The sequence below is a fragment of the Panthera uncia genome, assembly GCF_023721935.1.
Source record: "Panthera uncia isolate 11264 chromosome C1 unlocalized genomic scaffold, Puncia_PCG_1.0 HiC_scaffold_4, whole genome shotgun sequence".
Classification (NCBI taxonomy): Eukaryota; Metazoa; Chordata; class Mammalia; order Carnivora; family Felidae; genus Panthera; species Panthera uncia.
Window position 1 is genome coordinate 63224914 of NW_026057585.1, and position 14745 is coordinate 63239658.

The 14745-nt window shown below is 39.1% G+C and overlaps 1 protein-coding gene across 1 annotated transcript in view; it reads left to right on the forward strand.

Moving 5' to 3' along the window:
* ORC1 (origin recognition complex subunit 1) overlaps positions 1 to 14745 on the forward strand; it is a 34268-nt gene that overhangs the window by 3659 nt on the left and 15864 nt on the right. Inside the window, exons 2-8 of the mRNA XM_049617178.1 lie at positions 1063 to 1162; positions 2852 to 2951; positions 3588 to 3715; positions 5717 to 5895; positions 7329 to 7647; positions 12467 to 12833; positions 14176 to 14280. Of these exons, the coding sequence (XP_049473135.1) occupies positions 2857 to 2951; positions 3588 to 3715; positions 5717 to 5895; positions 7329 to 7647; positions 12467 to 12833; positions 14176 to 14280 (1193 nt within the window). The 5' untranslated portion in view covers positions 1063 to 1162; positions 2852 to 2856. The remainder of the gene's footprint in view (positions 1 to 1062; positions 1163 to 2851; positions 2952 to 3587; positions 3716 to 5716; positions 5896 to 7328; positions 7648 to 12466; positions 12834 to 14175; positions 14281 to 14745) is intronic.

The window sequence follows — 14745 nt, forward strand, 5'->3', positions numbered from 1 at the left end:
CCAAAATCAAGAGCCAGATGCTTAACTGACTGAGCCACCCAGGCACCCCTGGAAGTTAACATTCTAGTATAGGAAGTACAATAAATAAGAAATTAATATAGTGTTTATTGCTTTGATCATAGGGTGCGGTAATGGAACATGATGGACAGTATAAGGGAGTAACAGGGTAACTTTCCATTGGGTATCAGTGAAGGCCTATCTGAGAAAGTTTGATTGGGGCTGAGACCTGAGCCATCCCTGCAAAGATATGCAAGAAGAGAGAACAGCAACTGTGTAATACATCCGAGGACACCAACAACCTTGATCTGCTTAAAGTTTGGGAAAGCAGGCTTGAAGCATAGTGATAGACCAGTGGGAGGCAGGTTATATGTCTAAGCCCAGACAGTCTTTCTTCCAGTATCCCTGTTTGTTCAGCCTAGGGTAAACCACCCACCCTTGTATATATATGTCCGTATACTGGTCTCATTTTTTAAATTTTTTATTCTTTTGAGGTGGGGAGGGACAGAGAGAAGGAGAGAATTGCAAGCAGGCTCTGCACTGTCAGCATAGAGCCCAGTGTGGAGCTCAATCCCACGAACCATGAGATCATGACCTGAGCTGAAATCGAGTTGGATGCTTAACTGACTGAGCCACCCAGGCACCCCACATACTGGTCTCATTGATCATAGCTCATGACCTCCTAGAAATTTTATCTTGGATTGGTTTTTGAAGGAGGATGTCTGCTTTAGTAAGCTAAAATATCATCTGTATTTTAAAAAGCTGAGAGCTTGGATTTGATTCCCTTAGGTATACATGAGTACCTTACAGGTGGTTGTCCTTCTCTTTGCCAATTTGGGGGTTGAAAGAATGAGAATGTTGTTTCAGTGGAGTCAAATATTATAGTCAAAGTGGCAAATCAGGTGATTTATTCTACACTTAGATTATTTGGGAATTATAGAAAGTTTTCAGGGAGACCAGTTTGCTGCAAAGTACTCTCAGTGATATTCCAGGTTTTTGTTTTTTTTTTAATAGCAGAGTTTAGTGAGATCTGTAATTTATTTGCATCTTTTGTTACCTCTGTAGCCTGTTTTGCCTGGTTGCATTGTGGAAAGGTGAAAACATCCAAGTTTACTACTGACAGTTCTGTGTTAGATCATCCATTAAAAGAAACATATATTGTAAGGTAAGTTAGTGTTCTGTATTTCCTTGAACATTTATTGTGATTCAAAATGTTTTACTAATTTTTACCAAGAGATTATTGGTTATAATGAATCCAAATTCACTTTTTATTTGAGCACAAGTCTCCTACTTTTTTTACTCCTTAGTCTTTGCTATTTGTTCATTTCTGTGATGTACTTAATTAAAATTAGGTTGATTTTAATAGTACTATGTGTGAATTATATAGTACTCTTAATGTTTTTAATAGCAATCATTTAGGCATCATTTCTAAGCTGTGTATTTACTAATGACTTAGTATCTTTTCTTCTTTTTGCTAATTAGTTTCCTCAAAGCATAGGAAAAAATACCTTTTTTATTTTTTTAAATTTATTTTTTTTAATGTTCAGTGTGGGGTTTTTTTGTTTATTTTTGAGAGAGGGAGGGAGGGAGAGAGAGAGCGTGAGCAGCGGAGGGGCAGAGAGAGGGAGACACAGAGGATCCCAAGCGGGCCAAGCTGACAGCAGAGAGCCCAATGCAGGACTCCCAGCTCACAGATTGTGAGATCATGACCTGAGCTGAAGTCAGACATTTACCTACTGAGCCACCCAGGTGCCCCATAAAAAATACCTTTTTCAAAACCTGAAAATCTTATAGGTCAGAATGTTCCCAAGTTAGAATATAGGACATGCTACTGAACTTTAGGAAACCAGCTTGTTTAATCAGGATGTTGTTTTCAACACAGCCTGAAATTATTGGCCTATCTATCAGTAATTCAGAGTAATTCTGTCAAAAGGATTAAAAAAATTTTTTATTTAGCCCCAGTTTTGTCAAATTTTAGTTTCATAAAAAAAGCATTGAATTTAGAGGGAAGATTTATTATCTTAATTACTTAAACTTAAAATAATAGATTGGCGTTATTATTAGGACTAATAGATTGCAGCTCTCAAATTGTAGAGAGGATTGTCAGATATCCTTGGATTTTTCATTCACATTTCTGTTTTTATCAGTAAAAGTGTCTCCTTTTTTTCCCCATGTACTTTAACATAAGCATTTCTTTTTGCTATTCACACTACTTACAGCTAGGGTCTGTCAGATGCACAGGAAAAGTCCCCTTTCAAATGTCAGAGAGGTTTTGTGTTTTTTGTCTTAAGTGTAAGTGTAATGATACACTTGATAAAACCCATTACCATTCCCCTAAATGCCTCTTGCATGTTTTCCCCTCCATCCCTTAGAATCCCTCATTTAATTTTATCTTATCAATATTTACTTACTATTCAATATTCAGTTCAGAAAACCCCTGTAGGGAGCCTTTGCTACTTAAACAGCCTTAAGACCTGGTTTATAAGTATTATAAAGATGCTTACAACCATTGTATCACTGTCTTTAGTTTCGAGTTGTTGAATGTTTAATAACTATCATTGTGCAGTGTAGCTAGTAGGTACTTGTAAATATTTATAGTTTCTTTTCTTACATATTGACTGTGCATAGGAACAGATAAGACAGTACAAGACATACACAGATGATACTAAATTTCCTGTGTTCAGTCTGTATAGAACTTGACTTTTTCATCAAAGAAAATGTTTTCTAAATCTAAAATCTGGATATAAAATGTATCGGGGGCAGAAGAGTAGGCCGAACTCACCGAAGTCAGGGACTGTGTGCTAGAATCCATCAGAGCATTGTCATGTTAACTCAGTTAATGACTTTCACATAGGAGCCATGGCATACTACCCTACAAGGCTGAAGACCAGACAAACTTACTCGTGGGTTGGCAGGCCATTGTTGGATCAAAAACTACACTACCACATCTACAAGTGAGTGATGGACTCTGTTGGGTGTCCTGGAAATAATAGCTTCTCCACACTAAACTGTTAATAACTTGTATCCAGCCTGTTCTAGTTATTACAGATTGAGAGTTGAGGGGCAATAAATATGAATAGATTATAAGGAAGGGTTTTGTTTAATGTAAGATGATAGCATAAATAAAGCAGTGATACAGTAAGACGTTATATCATTAATAAAATTTGGCAGGTATGATAATGTTATATCTATTTAAGGTGGGTTCTGTGTATTTCTGCATAATAATAGGGTGGGATTTGATGTTGTTTAGATGTCCTCTCAGCCCTAGAGGTCTCTGAAGAATTTGATACTGTTACTGGGCAGCTTTCATGCTTGGGAAGCCTTTGTTCTTTGTCAATAACTGAGAGAAGTTAGGGTTCATAGTAAGGCCTCTAGATTAATCATTCACACTGAAACAATTGATTCAACCCATTTCATCTCTTCTGGCGTATGACTTTATGGGTGAATTGGTTTCCTAATAGGAGAATTGGTCATCAGAGAGAAACTATTTCTGGGATTTCCAGCTGGAGAGCACTTTCATCTGTGCCCAGAGGGTCGGAAGAGGTTGGCCCATCCTAAACGATTTCCTAACATGTTTCTCTCCCTCCTAGAGAAATGAGTGTCAAAATAGAAGGTAGTTTGACTGAGATTCACATCCAAGTTGGACAATTCGTGTTGATTGAAGGGGATGATGATGAAAATCCATATGTTGCTAAATTGGTTGAGTTGTTTGAAGATGGTGAGTTTGGGGCTGGAATGAGAACCATTCCTTATCATGAATGATTGGGAGCTGCAAGATTTCTGATTGCTGATTTTTCTGTTCACTGTAACATAGAGGGTGTGAACCCTAGATTCTGAGGTGGGGTCACTTAAGCACTAGCTGTACCCTGTTACGTCTAGTAAACTTTTTTGCTCGCTAGAGCAGTAGTGGGTAAAAATGGGATTGGCGGAGTTCAAGAATTAGGTTTTCCGTTATTTTTAGGAGTGGGTAAAAATGGTCCTTAAGGCAGTTTTGGATAAAGGATAAATTCAGGAGGAAGGGGGAAGGAAAAAAAATAGATGATAGAGACGTGTCCTTTAAATTTAATTAACAAATTTTTTTTTTAATGTTTATTTTTGAGAGAGAGAGAGACAGAATGTGAGCAGGAGAGGGGCAGAGAGAGGGAGACACAGGATCCAAAGCAGGCTCCAGGCTCTGAGCTGTTAGCACAGAGCCCAATGTGGGGCTCAAACTCACGAACCGCAAGATCATAACCTGAGCCAAAGTCAGATGCTTAACTGATGGAGCCACCCAGGCACCCTGGTGTCCTTTAATTTTAGTATGAGGAAGATAGTGATGAATTTTGCAAATGTAACTTTTTTTTACAAGGGAGGAGATAAGTTGGATTGGGAAGGTATGTCAGTTGATGTTCAAACAAGGAAACAAAAAGATCTTTAGTTTTTCCCATAGGGACTTGTGTATAAGTGTTGAAAAGGCTGGAAGAACAAAAGGTGGTATTTCCCAGAGATCAGTAAGTGCAGAAAGCCATTACTACCCCTAATTCTAGAGGAACAAAAGGGAAGGTAGTGTTAACCAGAGGCTGCATGTCCACACTCACAGCCCTCAACTGATTTTCTGAGCTTTTAACCCTCTGCAAAGCAGAAAGGTAGGAATGGGGCAGAGCTCCAAAAGGGGAATTAAGAATAAAGATAGCAGGAGCTCCTGGGTGGCTCAGTCAGTTAAGCGTCCAACTTCGGCTCAGGTTATGATCTCATGGTTTGTGAGTTCAAGCTCCACATCAAGTTCTCTGCTGTCAGCACAGGGCCCTCTTCAGATCCTCTGTCCCTCTTTCTCTCTCTCAAAAATAAATAAATAAACTTTAAAAAAACAAGAAGAAGAAGAAAGATAGCAATTAGAAACTACATAAAACTGTGTCTTCCAAAAGCTAGGCAGAGAATGAATGACAGGATAGGTATTCTTGTGGCAGTTTGTATGCCTAAAAGGAATGTGGAGGAAAACCTCATGAAACTAACATCCACCAGGGGGAGCACATTGGCACGGTGGGCTTCTGTATTTGAGCTACGGGCCTTTGTGTATAGATTTTAGAATCTGTGTGTGTTGCTCCATTGGATGGCTTCAGGCTTTATCTGAAGTGAGGGAAGAGAAGAGGCGATGATGATGGTGCTGCTAGTGATTGTGTATGTCCTTTCACTTGGGCCTGATGCTGGTATGGAGTGATATTAATGTATATTAATATCATATTAATGTGTAAAGATAAAGCTAAAAAATGCAAGCATACGTTTGCTGGAAGTCACCTCAGTGGCTAATGCGCTAATTTTTGCCACAATTTTTGTTTTGCTATTTTTGGTGGCTTCTTTATAATCCCTGATTTGCCAGATTTGTTCAGTGCCTGTGTTTAGAATTGCTCCTCTCAAATGCCTTTTGTAACTTCTTTGATGACCGATAGCCTCATTAGGAAGTGGAACAAAATGAGAAAGACATGGGTGCTGGTGGAGTCAGATCGCTGCTGGTTGATCCTGTGACCTTTGACAAATTACTTAAGGTCCCTGTAACTTGATTACTTTGCCTGTAAAAGAGAGATAGCCATAATACCTACCTTGTAGGGTTAATGTGAGGATTAAAAATAATATGTCAATCAAGTATTATCAGGTGCTTAGTACAGTGTCTGGCACATAGGAAGTGTTTAATAAAATGTTCTTGCATTTTCTTAACCCTCCCTTTTCCACCTATCCCTCCTAGATTCTGAACCTCATTCCAAGAAACGTGCTCGAGTCCAGTGGTTTATCAGATTCTGTGAAGTGCCTGTCAGTAAACGGCATTTGCTGGGCCGGAAGCCTGCAGCACAGGAGATATTCTGGTATGATTACCCTGCCTGTAATAGCAACATTAATGCTGAGACCATCATTGGCCATGTGCAGGTAGGTGATGCCTTGACACTCAGTTCTATCTTGAAGCTTATTTCTGGCTGCGTCCTAAACTGCATGACCTCAGAAATATTACTGGCTTTAATTTACCCTACGGAAATGCATTTTTTCCTGTTTGTCATCTTTTCTGCTTACCTGCCTACTTTATCTCAACAAATATTTATGGAGAGCACTTACTGTGTGTTAGGAGCCTCCTGGAGGAAGTGACATTTAGGTTGTGACCTGAGGGATGAGCAGGAATTAGCAAATGTATCTCAGTGGGAAATTATATTTAGCTGTGATTGTGGCAGACAAAGCATTGCAAGGCTGAATACACTTGCTTAAATGAGGACTTCACCTTGAGTAGATCAGTACAAAGAGTGTTAGTTGCTTAGGGCAAATTTATTTTACGTGATTTTGTGATAAATCAGGTTCCAATGAACTGTAGAATGAATTGAGACACTGGTTTGGAAACTAAGATACAGGTTATTTTTTGAGCTACTTCAGGCCCCTAAAATGGGGTTAGATCATGATATGAAATAAGGTCTCATGGTGATTAAGTAGTTGGTTTATTTATTTATTTATTTTTTAACGTTTATTTATTTTTGAGACAGAGAGAGACCGAGCATGAACGGGGGAGGGGCAGAGAGAGAGGGAGACACAGAATCGGAAGCAGGCTCCAGGCTCTGAGCCATCAGCCCAGAGCCTGACGCGGGGCTCGAACTCACGGACCGCGAGATCGTGACCTGAGCTGAAGTTGATGCTTAACGGACTGAGCCACCCAGGCGCTCCTAAGTAGTTGGTTTAATGGTAGGGCAAAGAGACTTAGGTATGGCATGACCATAGTCTGTTTTCTTTTCCAGTCTGTGAGCCCAGCATAGCATATGCCTCAAAATAATTTGTCTCTGGAGTTAAAAGAGTGAAGGAGTAAAAGGCGGATATAGAAGTTGAAGTAGCAAAATGGGTCAATTTGGAAAGGCAGAGTGGGAAGAAGGTATTTAAGTAGGAACATAATGGGGTGTGGGGGATAAGCAGGGCTGTGACAAGCCAAGCTCAAATAGCGATGGAAGGCCATTTGGAAGAATACTGAGCACTCAGGAGGTAGAGTGGGGCCAGATTTTAGAAGGTACCAAAAACCAGTTTAATAATCAGATCTTGCTGGAGCTGGGAGCCATTATGGACTTGAGCAGGGGAGCGTGCTTAGAGAAGTTGTGGGGAAATTTGACATGAGTGAGTAGATTGGACTGGGAAAGAAAACAGCTCAGTGTAGGAGTGTCAGCTAGGAGTCTGGAAATTTGCTATGCCATGTCTGTGCCTCTTTAGTTTGGAAGAGTGACATTCCAGGTGAGGATACAGATTAAATGATTTTTAATCATCACTCTCATGAAGAATTCCTTGGCTCATTTGGTTCACATTTCTTCCTGTTCACCTGTACATCCTAAATTCAGGTAGTAGCATTAGGCCCAGATGAAGTGTTACCTATGGATCTGAAAGATGAGAAGATACTCTTTGTGAAACTGTCTTGGAATGAGAAGGCATTCAGACCACTATCCCCAGAACTATTTGCAGAGTTTGATAAGCTACAAGAAGGCAGCCCGAGGAGCCAGAAGCCTGTGGGAGTCAAGACCAAGAACATAGAAAGCCCTTCTAGGACCACAGCACAGCATGCGATCAAAAGGATTGAATCAAGGCATTCTACCTCCAAATCTCGCCGAACTCCTTCTCATCCTGTCACCCCAAGGGCAAAGAAGAAACTGGAGCTCAACGGTAAGTGTGAGATGGGTCACAGTGGGCAATATTGAGACTAAAGGAATATGATAAAATAATAACTCATATAGTATTGAGTTAGTGCTATAGTATTGAGTTAGTGCTATAGTATTGAGCAGTGGGCCAGGTACTGATTGGACACATGTTGAAACACACAGTATAAAATTTACCATTTTAGTAATTTTTTAGTTTTTAAAAAATGTTTATTTTTTTTTTGAGAGAGAGGAAACAGGGGAGGAGCAGAGAGATAGGGAGACACAGAATCAAAAGCAGGTTCCAGGCTCTGAGCTGTCAGTACAGAGCCGGGCACAGGGCTCGAACTCACAAACGGCGAGATCATGACCTGATGCTTAACCATCTCCCATTTTAGTCATTTTTAAGTGTACAGTTAAATGGCATTAAATACATTTGTTTTTGTGCAACCATCACCATCATCTTCTAAAACTGAAACTCTGCAACTATTAGACAATAACTCGCAATTCCCCATCCACCATCCCTGGGTGACTACCATCATTCTGCTTTCTTTTACTGAATTTGACTACTCTAGATACCTCATAGAAGTGGAATCATACAGAATTTACCCTTTTCTGACTGGTTTAAATTAGCATAATGTCTCAAGGATCATCCATATTGTAGTATGTGTCAAATTTTCCCTTTTTAAAAAAAATTGAGGTGTAATTAACATTATATTAGTTTCAGTTATACAACATAATGATTTGTTAACATCTGTCACCACTCATGGTTCAAATAACTTTTTCTTGAGATGAGAACTTGTAAGATTTACTCTCTTACCAACTTTCAGATATGCAATAACTGTATTCTTAACAATAGTTGCCATTATATCTCCATGTACACTATATCCTCATGACTTACTTACTTTGCAACTGGAAGTTAGTAAGTTTTCACCTCCTTCACCCATTTCACCCATCCCCTGATTCTGGTGATCACCAATCTGTTCTCTGTATCTATGAGCTTGTTTTTTGTTTTTTCACTTTTTTAAATTTAGAGTCCACATATAAGTGAGGTCATAGGATATTTGTCTTTCTCTCTCTGACTTATATCACTTAGTAGAAAGCCCTGAAGCTCCATTCATGTTGTTGAAAATGGCAGGATTTTATTCCTTTTTTGGCTGAAAAATATTCCTCTGTGTGTGTGTGTGTGTGTTTATGTGTATGTATCTTTATCCATTCATTCTTTGATGGATACTTAAGTTGCTTCCATATCTTGACTATTGTATCTAATACTGCATGGAGGTACACATACCTTTTCAAGTTAGTGTTTTCCTTTTCTTCAGATAAATACACAAAAGTAGAATTGCTAGATTGAATGATATTTCTATTTAATTTTCTGAAGAACCTTCATACTGTTTTCCACAGTGGTTATACCAATTTACATTCCTGCCAAGAGTGCATGAGGGTTCCTTTTCTTCCATGTCATCAACACTTGTCTTTTTGATAATAACCATTCTGACAGATACGACGTGTTGTCTTCTAATTTTGATTTGCATTTCCCTGATGATTAGTGATACTGAGCATCTTTCCATGTACCTGTTGGCTATCTGTATGTCCTCTTTGGAAAACTGTCTATTCAGATCTTCTGCCTATTTTTTAATCAGATTGTTTGTCTTTTTGCTGTTGAGTTATATGAGTTCTTTGTCTTTTTTGGATATCAACCCCTTATCCAATAAATGATTTGTAAATATTTTCTCTCACTCATAGATTTGCCTTTTCATTTTGTTGATGCAGAAACTTTTTGGCTTGATGTAGTTCCACTTGTTTATTTTTGCTTTGTTTTTGCTTTTGGTTTCAGATCCAAAAAATCATCTCCAAGACCAATGTCAAAGAGCTTACCACCTACGTTTTCTCCTAGGAATTTTATGGTTTCAGGTCGACATTCAAATTTTTAGTCCATTTTGAGTTGGTTTTTGTGTATGGTGGAAGATAGGGTCCCATTTCATTTTTTTTTGCATGTGGCTGTCCAGTTCTCCCAGGACCATTTACTGAAGAGACTATCTTTTCCCCATTGTATATTCTTGGCTCCTTTTTTGTAAATTAATTGACCGTGTGTGGGGGTTTATTTTGGGACTTTCTATTCTGTACCACAGATCTATATGTATGTTTTTATGCCAATACCCTACTGTTTTGATTACTATAGGTTTGTAATATAGTTTGAAATCAGGGAGCATGATGCCTCCAGTTTTGTTCTTCTTTCTCAAGATTGCTTTGGCTATTTGAGGTAAAATTTCCTTTTTAAGGCTAAGTAATAGTCTATAGTATATATATACCACATTTTGATTATCCATTCATCTGTCAGTGGATACTTGGGTTCCTTTCACCTTTTGGCTATTGTAACTTATTGCTATGAACATGGGTGTATAAATATCTGCTCAAGTGTCTGCTTTCATTTTGGGTATATACCCAGAAGTGGAATTGCTGGGTCATATGTTAGGTTGTATTTTTAATTTTTCTAGGAACCACCGTACTGTTTTCCATAGCAGCTGCATCATTTTACATTTTCACCAACAGTGCACAAAGGTTCCAATTTCCCCACATTCTCACCAACACTTGCTGTTTTCTGTGTTTTTATAGTAGCCAGCCTCATGGATGTGAGGGATGTCATTGTTACGTAATTGTTCCCTAATGATTAGTAATGTTGAGCCCTATATCTTTGAAAGCTTTGCTTATTAAGATGACCTTGCTTTTAGATCCTTGTAGAAGAGATAAGAAATACGTATTTTAAAACTCTTAAATTCATACTGATACTTTTAATCTATACCACAGGGTTCTTCCTCACCTTCCCATATTCCATAGTTGTATCTCCCTTCTTTAAGAAGAGCCTTGGTTCTCAGGAGCAATCCCAGTACAAAGTAATTTCACGATTGCTATACCAATACTACTACCAGTAGTTAACTTACCAACTAAAGTTCAAAATTTATTTGCAGTTCTTTATGCCTTTAGAGTATATCCCACTGAGGGAGTAAAGTTATTTTGATTGTTTTTTTTCTTTTCCCTCTGATGGTTATATTATTGGTGATAGGCAGTTAGGTTCTTTTATTTCTGTTTAATTTTAGGGCCTTTCCCACCTGTGATTAATTTTTTTAAGCATGCAAAACAGTAAAATAAGAGTCAAAGCTATTTAAAACAAGTGTATTCAGAGAAGACCCATTCCTTTCTTTGCCCTTGTACCCTGTTTCCATTCCATCTTTTGTAGGTAATCAATTTTATTAGTTTCTGGTTTGTTTTTTCTGTGTGTGTTTTTTTTTTTTTTTTTAAATCAGATGTGTGTGTGTGTGTGTGTATACACATATATACATACATACATATATACACACATACAGACAGACACACACACATAAGCATATACTAAAACATGCATATAATTTTTTTTTCTTATCCAGTAGAGTAGCATACTGGATATATCCCTTTTCATCTTACTTTTTTCACTTCTAATGTATTTGAAGCCATTTCATGGCGGTTCTGAGAGCTCAGCCTATTATGTGTCATTAGTCCTGAATTCTTTGTGTATGTGCCAAGTTTGTTGGGCATAAGTTATTTGTGTTCTTGATAGCCCCTTAGTACAGTCTATATTTAGGAGTTGAATATAAATTTGTAAAACATTTGGGAAATACCAGAAGATTACTAAAGAAATAATTGGCAACATTGCCATTTAGAAATAAATGGTGGTATTTTTTTGACTGTTGAATTTGCAGGACCTTGACAGTTGGGGTAAGAAATTTAGACTTGACACAGTTACATAATTAGAGGAGAGAGGATATGATGAAAAATTTTTAGATTGTTTTTAACAGAAAGATGGGAAAATGAGGTATGAAGGAGACCAGGACATTGGAACATTTTTATATCAATCTAGATATGAGTTACCCTCATATTCATCACACAGGTATAGATGGCTTCCTTCACCTTACCTGCAGCTGTTCCCAACAAAACAATGTGCTGTGACTAAAGTGAACTCCTCTGTGCCCAGTGCTTTCTTGCCTTGTTGTCTTCACTCACATCGATCTGATCTATTCTCTCCCTATATGCCCCCTTCCCTCCCCTTTCAACTCTGTTGAAATCTTGTCTTTTTTTCAAGGTCTATCTCAAAAGCCATATTTATTAGCACTTAGGTGCTTAGGATGATTATACTTCATATTATAGACATTGACATGTATCATCTCCCCAGTTAGACTAGAACATCCTGTGAATAGGGACCCGGATTGAGTTTCATTCAGTTTTTGTTTTCTCCTATCACCTGGCACACACCCTGCCATTTTTACAGCTCTGCTAATATCTGAATGAATGGCTGAGTTCCTGGTGCCTTTGGTCATGGTAAAGGGGCAAATCCAAATGTGGGTCTGTGCATTCACAGAACCCATTTGATTGCCCCCAGGGATCCATCTCATCTCTATGGATAGATATAATCTGAGTTAAGAAAAATCTAGGCCTTGGTGTTATTGAATGCAGCTACTGATAGAAATTGTTTCAAATGCTGTTGAATGGGGGCTGAGAGGTTGCAGTATCACCCTTGGTTAAGAACCACTGTTTTGGTAGATTACTTCAGGGAAATTGCTGAATCACAAAAGCTGATTTAACGGTTGACTTATGGTTCTAACCAGGAAAATTATCCATGGAATTTAGGAGAGACAAAAAATAATAAGAGCTTCCTGGCCTGGGGAAAGAAAGCATGCAGTAATTACAAATATGGACAGCGCATGTCTTTGTGTAACTTCAGGGGATGAATTTAGCTAGAATGAGATTGAGGGTGTTAATAGTGCTTATTACAAAATTCATACATCATCTCTGGTGATTTCTCTTGGGATTAGGTTTCCCTAGGACACCCAACACTAGGATTTCCCAGCAGAATTCAGGGGCCTCGTTGGATTCTCCTGGAAGAAGTAAACGAAAAGTGACCCTCTCTGAAATCACCTCACCTACTAAGAGGTCTCAGCCTGATAGACTTCATACCTCGTCTCCAGCTCTGAAAGCCCCGCAGAAAACTGGAGAGATTCAAAGCTCATGTGCCAAGAATGACAAGAAGGCTTCACCTGACTATCACAGGATCCTGAGAATCCGAGTCCCAACTTTGAAAACCACAGAGATTTGTGAGGAAAGAACACTTACCCCTATCAGGGGGGGCTGGAAATCCTCGGTGCCTTCTGTGGTTCTGAAACCAGAAAACATCAAAAAGAGGTGATTGGGGGTGTTACCCTGCCTCCCACAGAGCAAATTGAGATCCTTCACATGATGTGAAATGTGTGGGACAGAGTTGCTAAAGTTAGAGCAGCAGATCTCATATCCGACTGCTGTAGAATCACCCAGGAGCCTTTCCAAAACACAGATTTTGGAGCCTGTTCCCAGACATTGTGAATCTCCAAGTGTGAGGCCCAGGAATCTGCATTTAGAAATGCTTTTTAGATGATTCTGATATACCTAGCTGTCATTTGTGGGGGTCACTGCTCTGGAAGATAATTTCCCAAACCTGGATTGCTTCACAGTCCTGGTATGGCTCTTCGCCACATATTAACAGTCAGTTTCTTAGTCTGTTGGGTTGGATTTGTTGTTGTTCTTGTTCTTGTTGTTTGAGAGAATGAGAGAGCACAAGAGGCGGGGGGAGAATCTTAGGCAGGCTCCACACTCAGTGCGGAGCCTGATGCAGCGCTTGATCCTATGACTCTGGGATCATGACCTGAGTCAAAATCAAGTGTTGGATGCTCAACCAACTGAGCCACCCAGGCACCCCTGTTGTTGTTGTTTTTAACTGGAAACTGTTCTCAAATACATATAGTACAAGAAGATAATGCATCTAGAACAAACTTTACAGTTTGACACTAGACAATGTTTGTAAATAATGGGCTGCACAAATAATGTGACAAGACAGAAATTATACATTTCAATATTTCCTGCTCAGAGACTCCAGCACCTGGTCAATAATAGGTTTGCTTGGTAAATGCTTTGTATTTAATATGTAGCTACATTTCTGCTAACCTTGAGACTGGACAGGAAATCCATCAATACCTCAGAATCAACAAAAGACAAGAAACTGCCTGGGATTAGTATACTCTGGTCTGTATTTGAGAAGGGCACGAGTCTGATTTAAATGATAAGCTTTAGTTAAACTTTGTTTTTGAGTCAGACTTCGATTATAAACATTTTCGCAGAGTGTTATTGGTTCCTCCAATGTAGCTGTAAAAAGAATAGGAACCCGGGGCGCCTGGGTGGCTCAGTCGGTTAAGCGTCCGACTTCAGCTCAGGTCACGATCTCACAGTTCGTGAGTTCGAGCCCTGCGTCAGGCTCTGGGCTGATGGCTCAGAGCCTGGAGCCTGCTTCCGATTCTGTGTCTCCCTCTCTCTCTGCCCCTCCCCCATTCATGCTCTGTCTCTCTCTGTCTCAAAAATAAATAAACATTAAAAAAAAATTAAAAAAAAAAAAAAAAGAATAGGAACCCATTAGTCCCCTTGACTACTTCGGATGCTGCCACTGATTCCTAGTGCTCAAAACCATTTCTTGTAATCTTGCTGTAATATCTTGCAGGGAGGCAGAAGAACCAGAGGCTCAGGATGGAGCTACCACTACCCCCCATCGGATCCATAGAAAGAGTTCTCTCTTGACTTTGAATCGGATTAGGCAGCAGCTTCGGTAAGACTTCCTTAGCAGGCAGAAAACGTTTATCACTACCATCTATGATATCTATAATCTTACTTCTTAAAGCCTGGCATATTTTTTTGTTATTTGCTACTCTGTTAGATTTACCTTTTACTAAGTATGTCTGGGATTATGTTAATTTCACGTAAATGTCATAATTTGAAAGCGGCAAGAAACACTACCCTGGGATCAGGTGGCTCCCAGGACTTCATAATTGCACCCAGCAAGACTTAGTGAAGTGCCTAAAAGAATGAACTTTGATTCTGGCAGCTTGGATTTGAACCTGAGCTTTGTTGTACTATGTAACCTTGGGAAGGTTACTTAACCTTTCTAAGCTTCAGTTTCCTCTTCTACAAGATGGGAATGACAAAATACAAGTCACAAGGTTGTTGAGGAATTTAACAAGATAATATAAATAAAGCCCTTAGCAGAGCATCACAGTAGCAAGGGCCCAAGAAG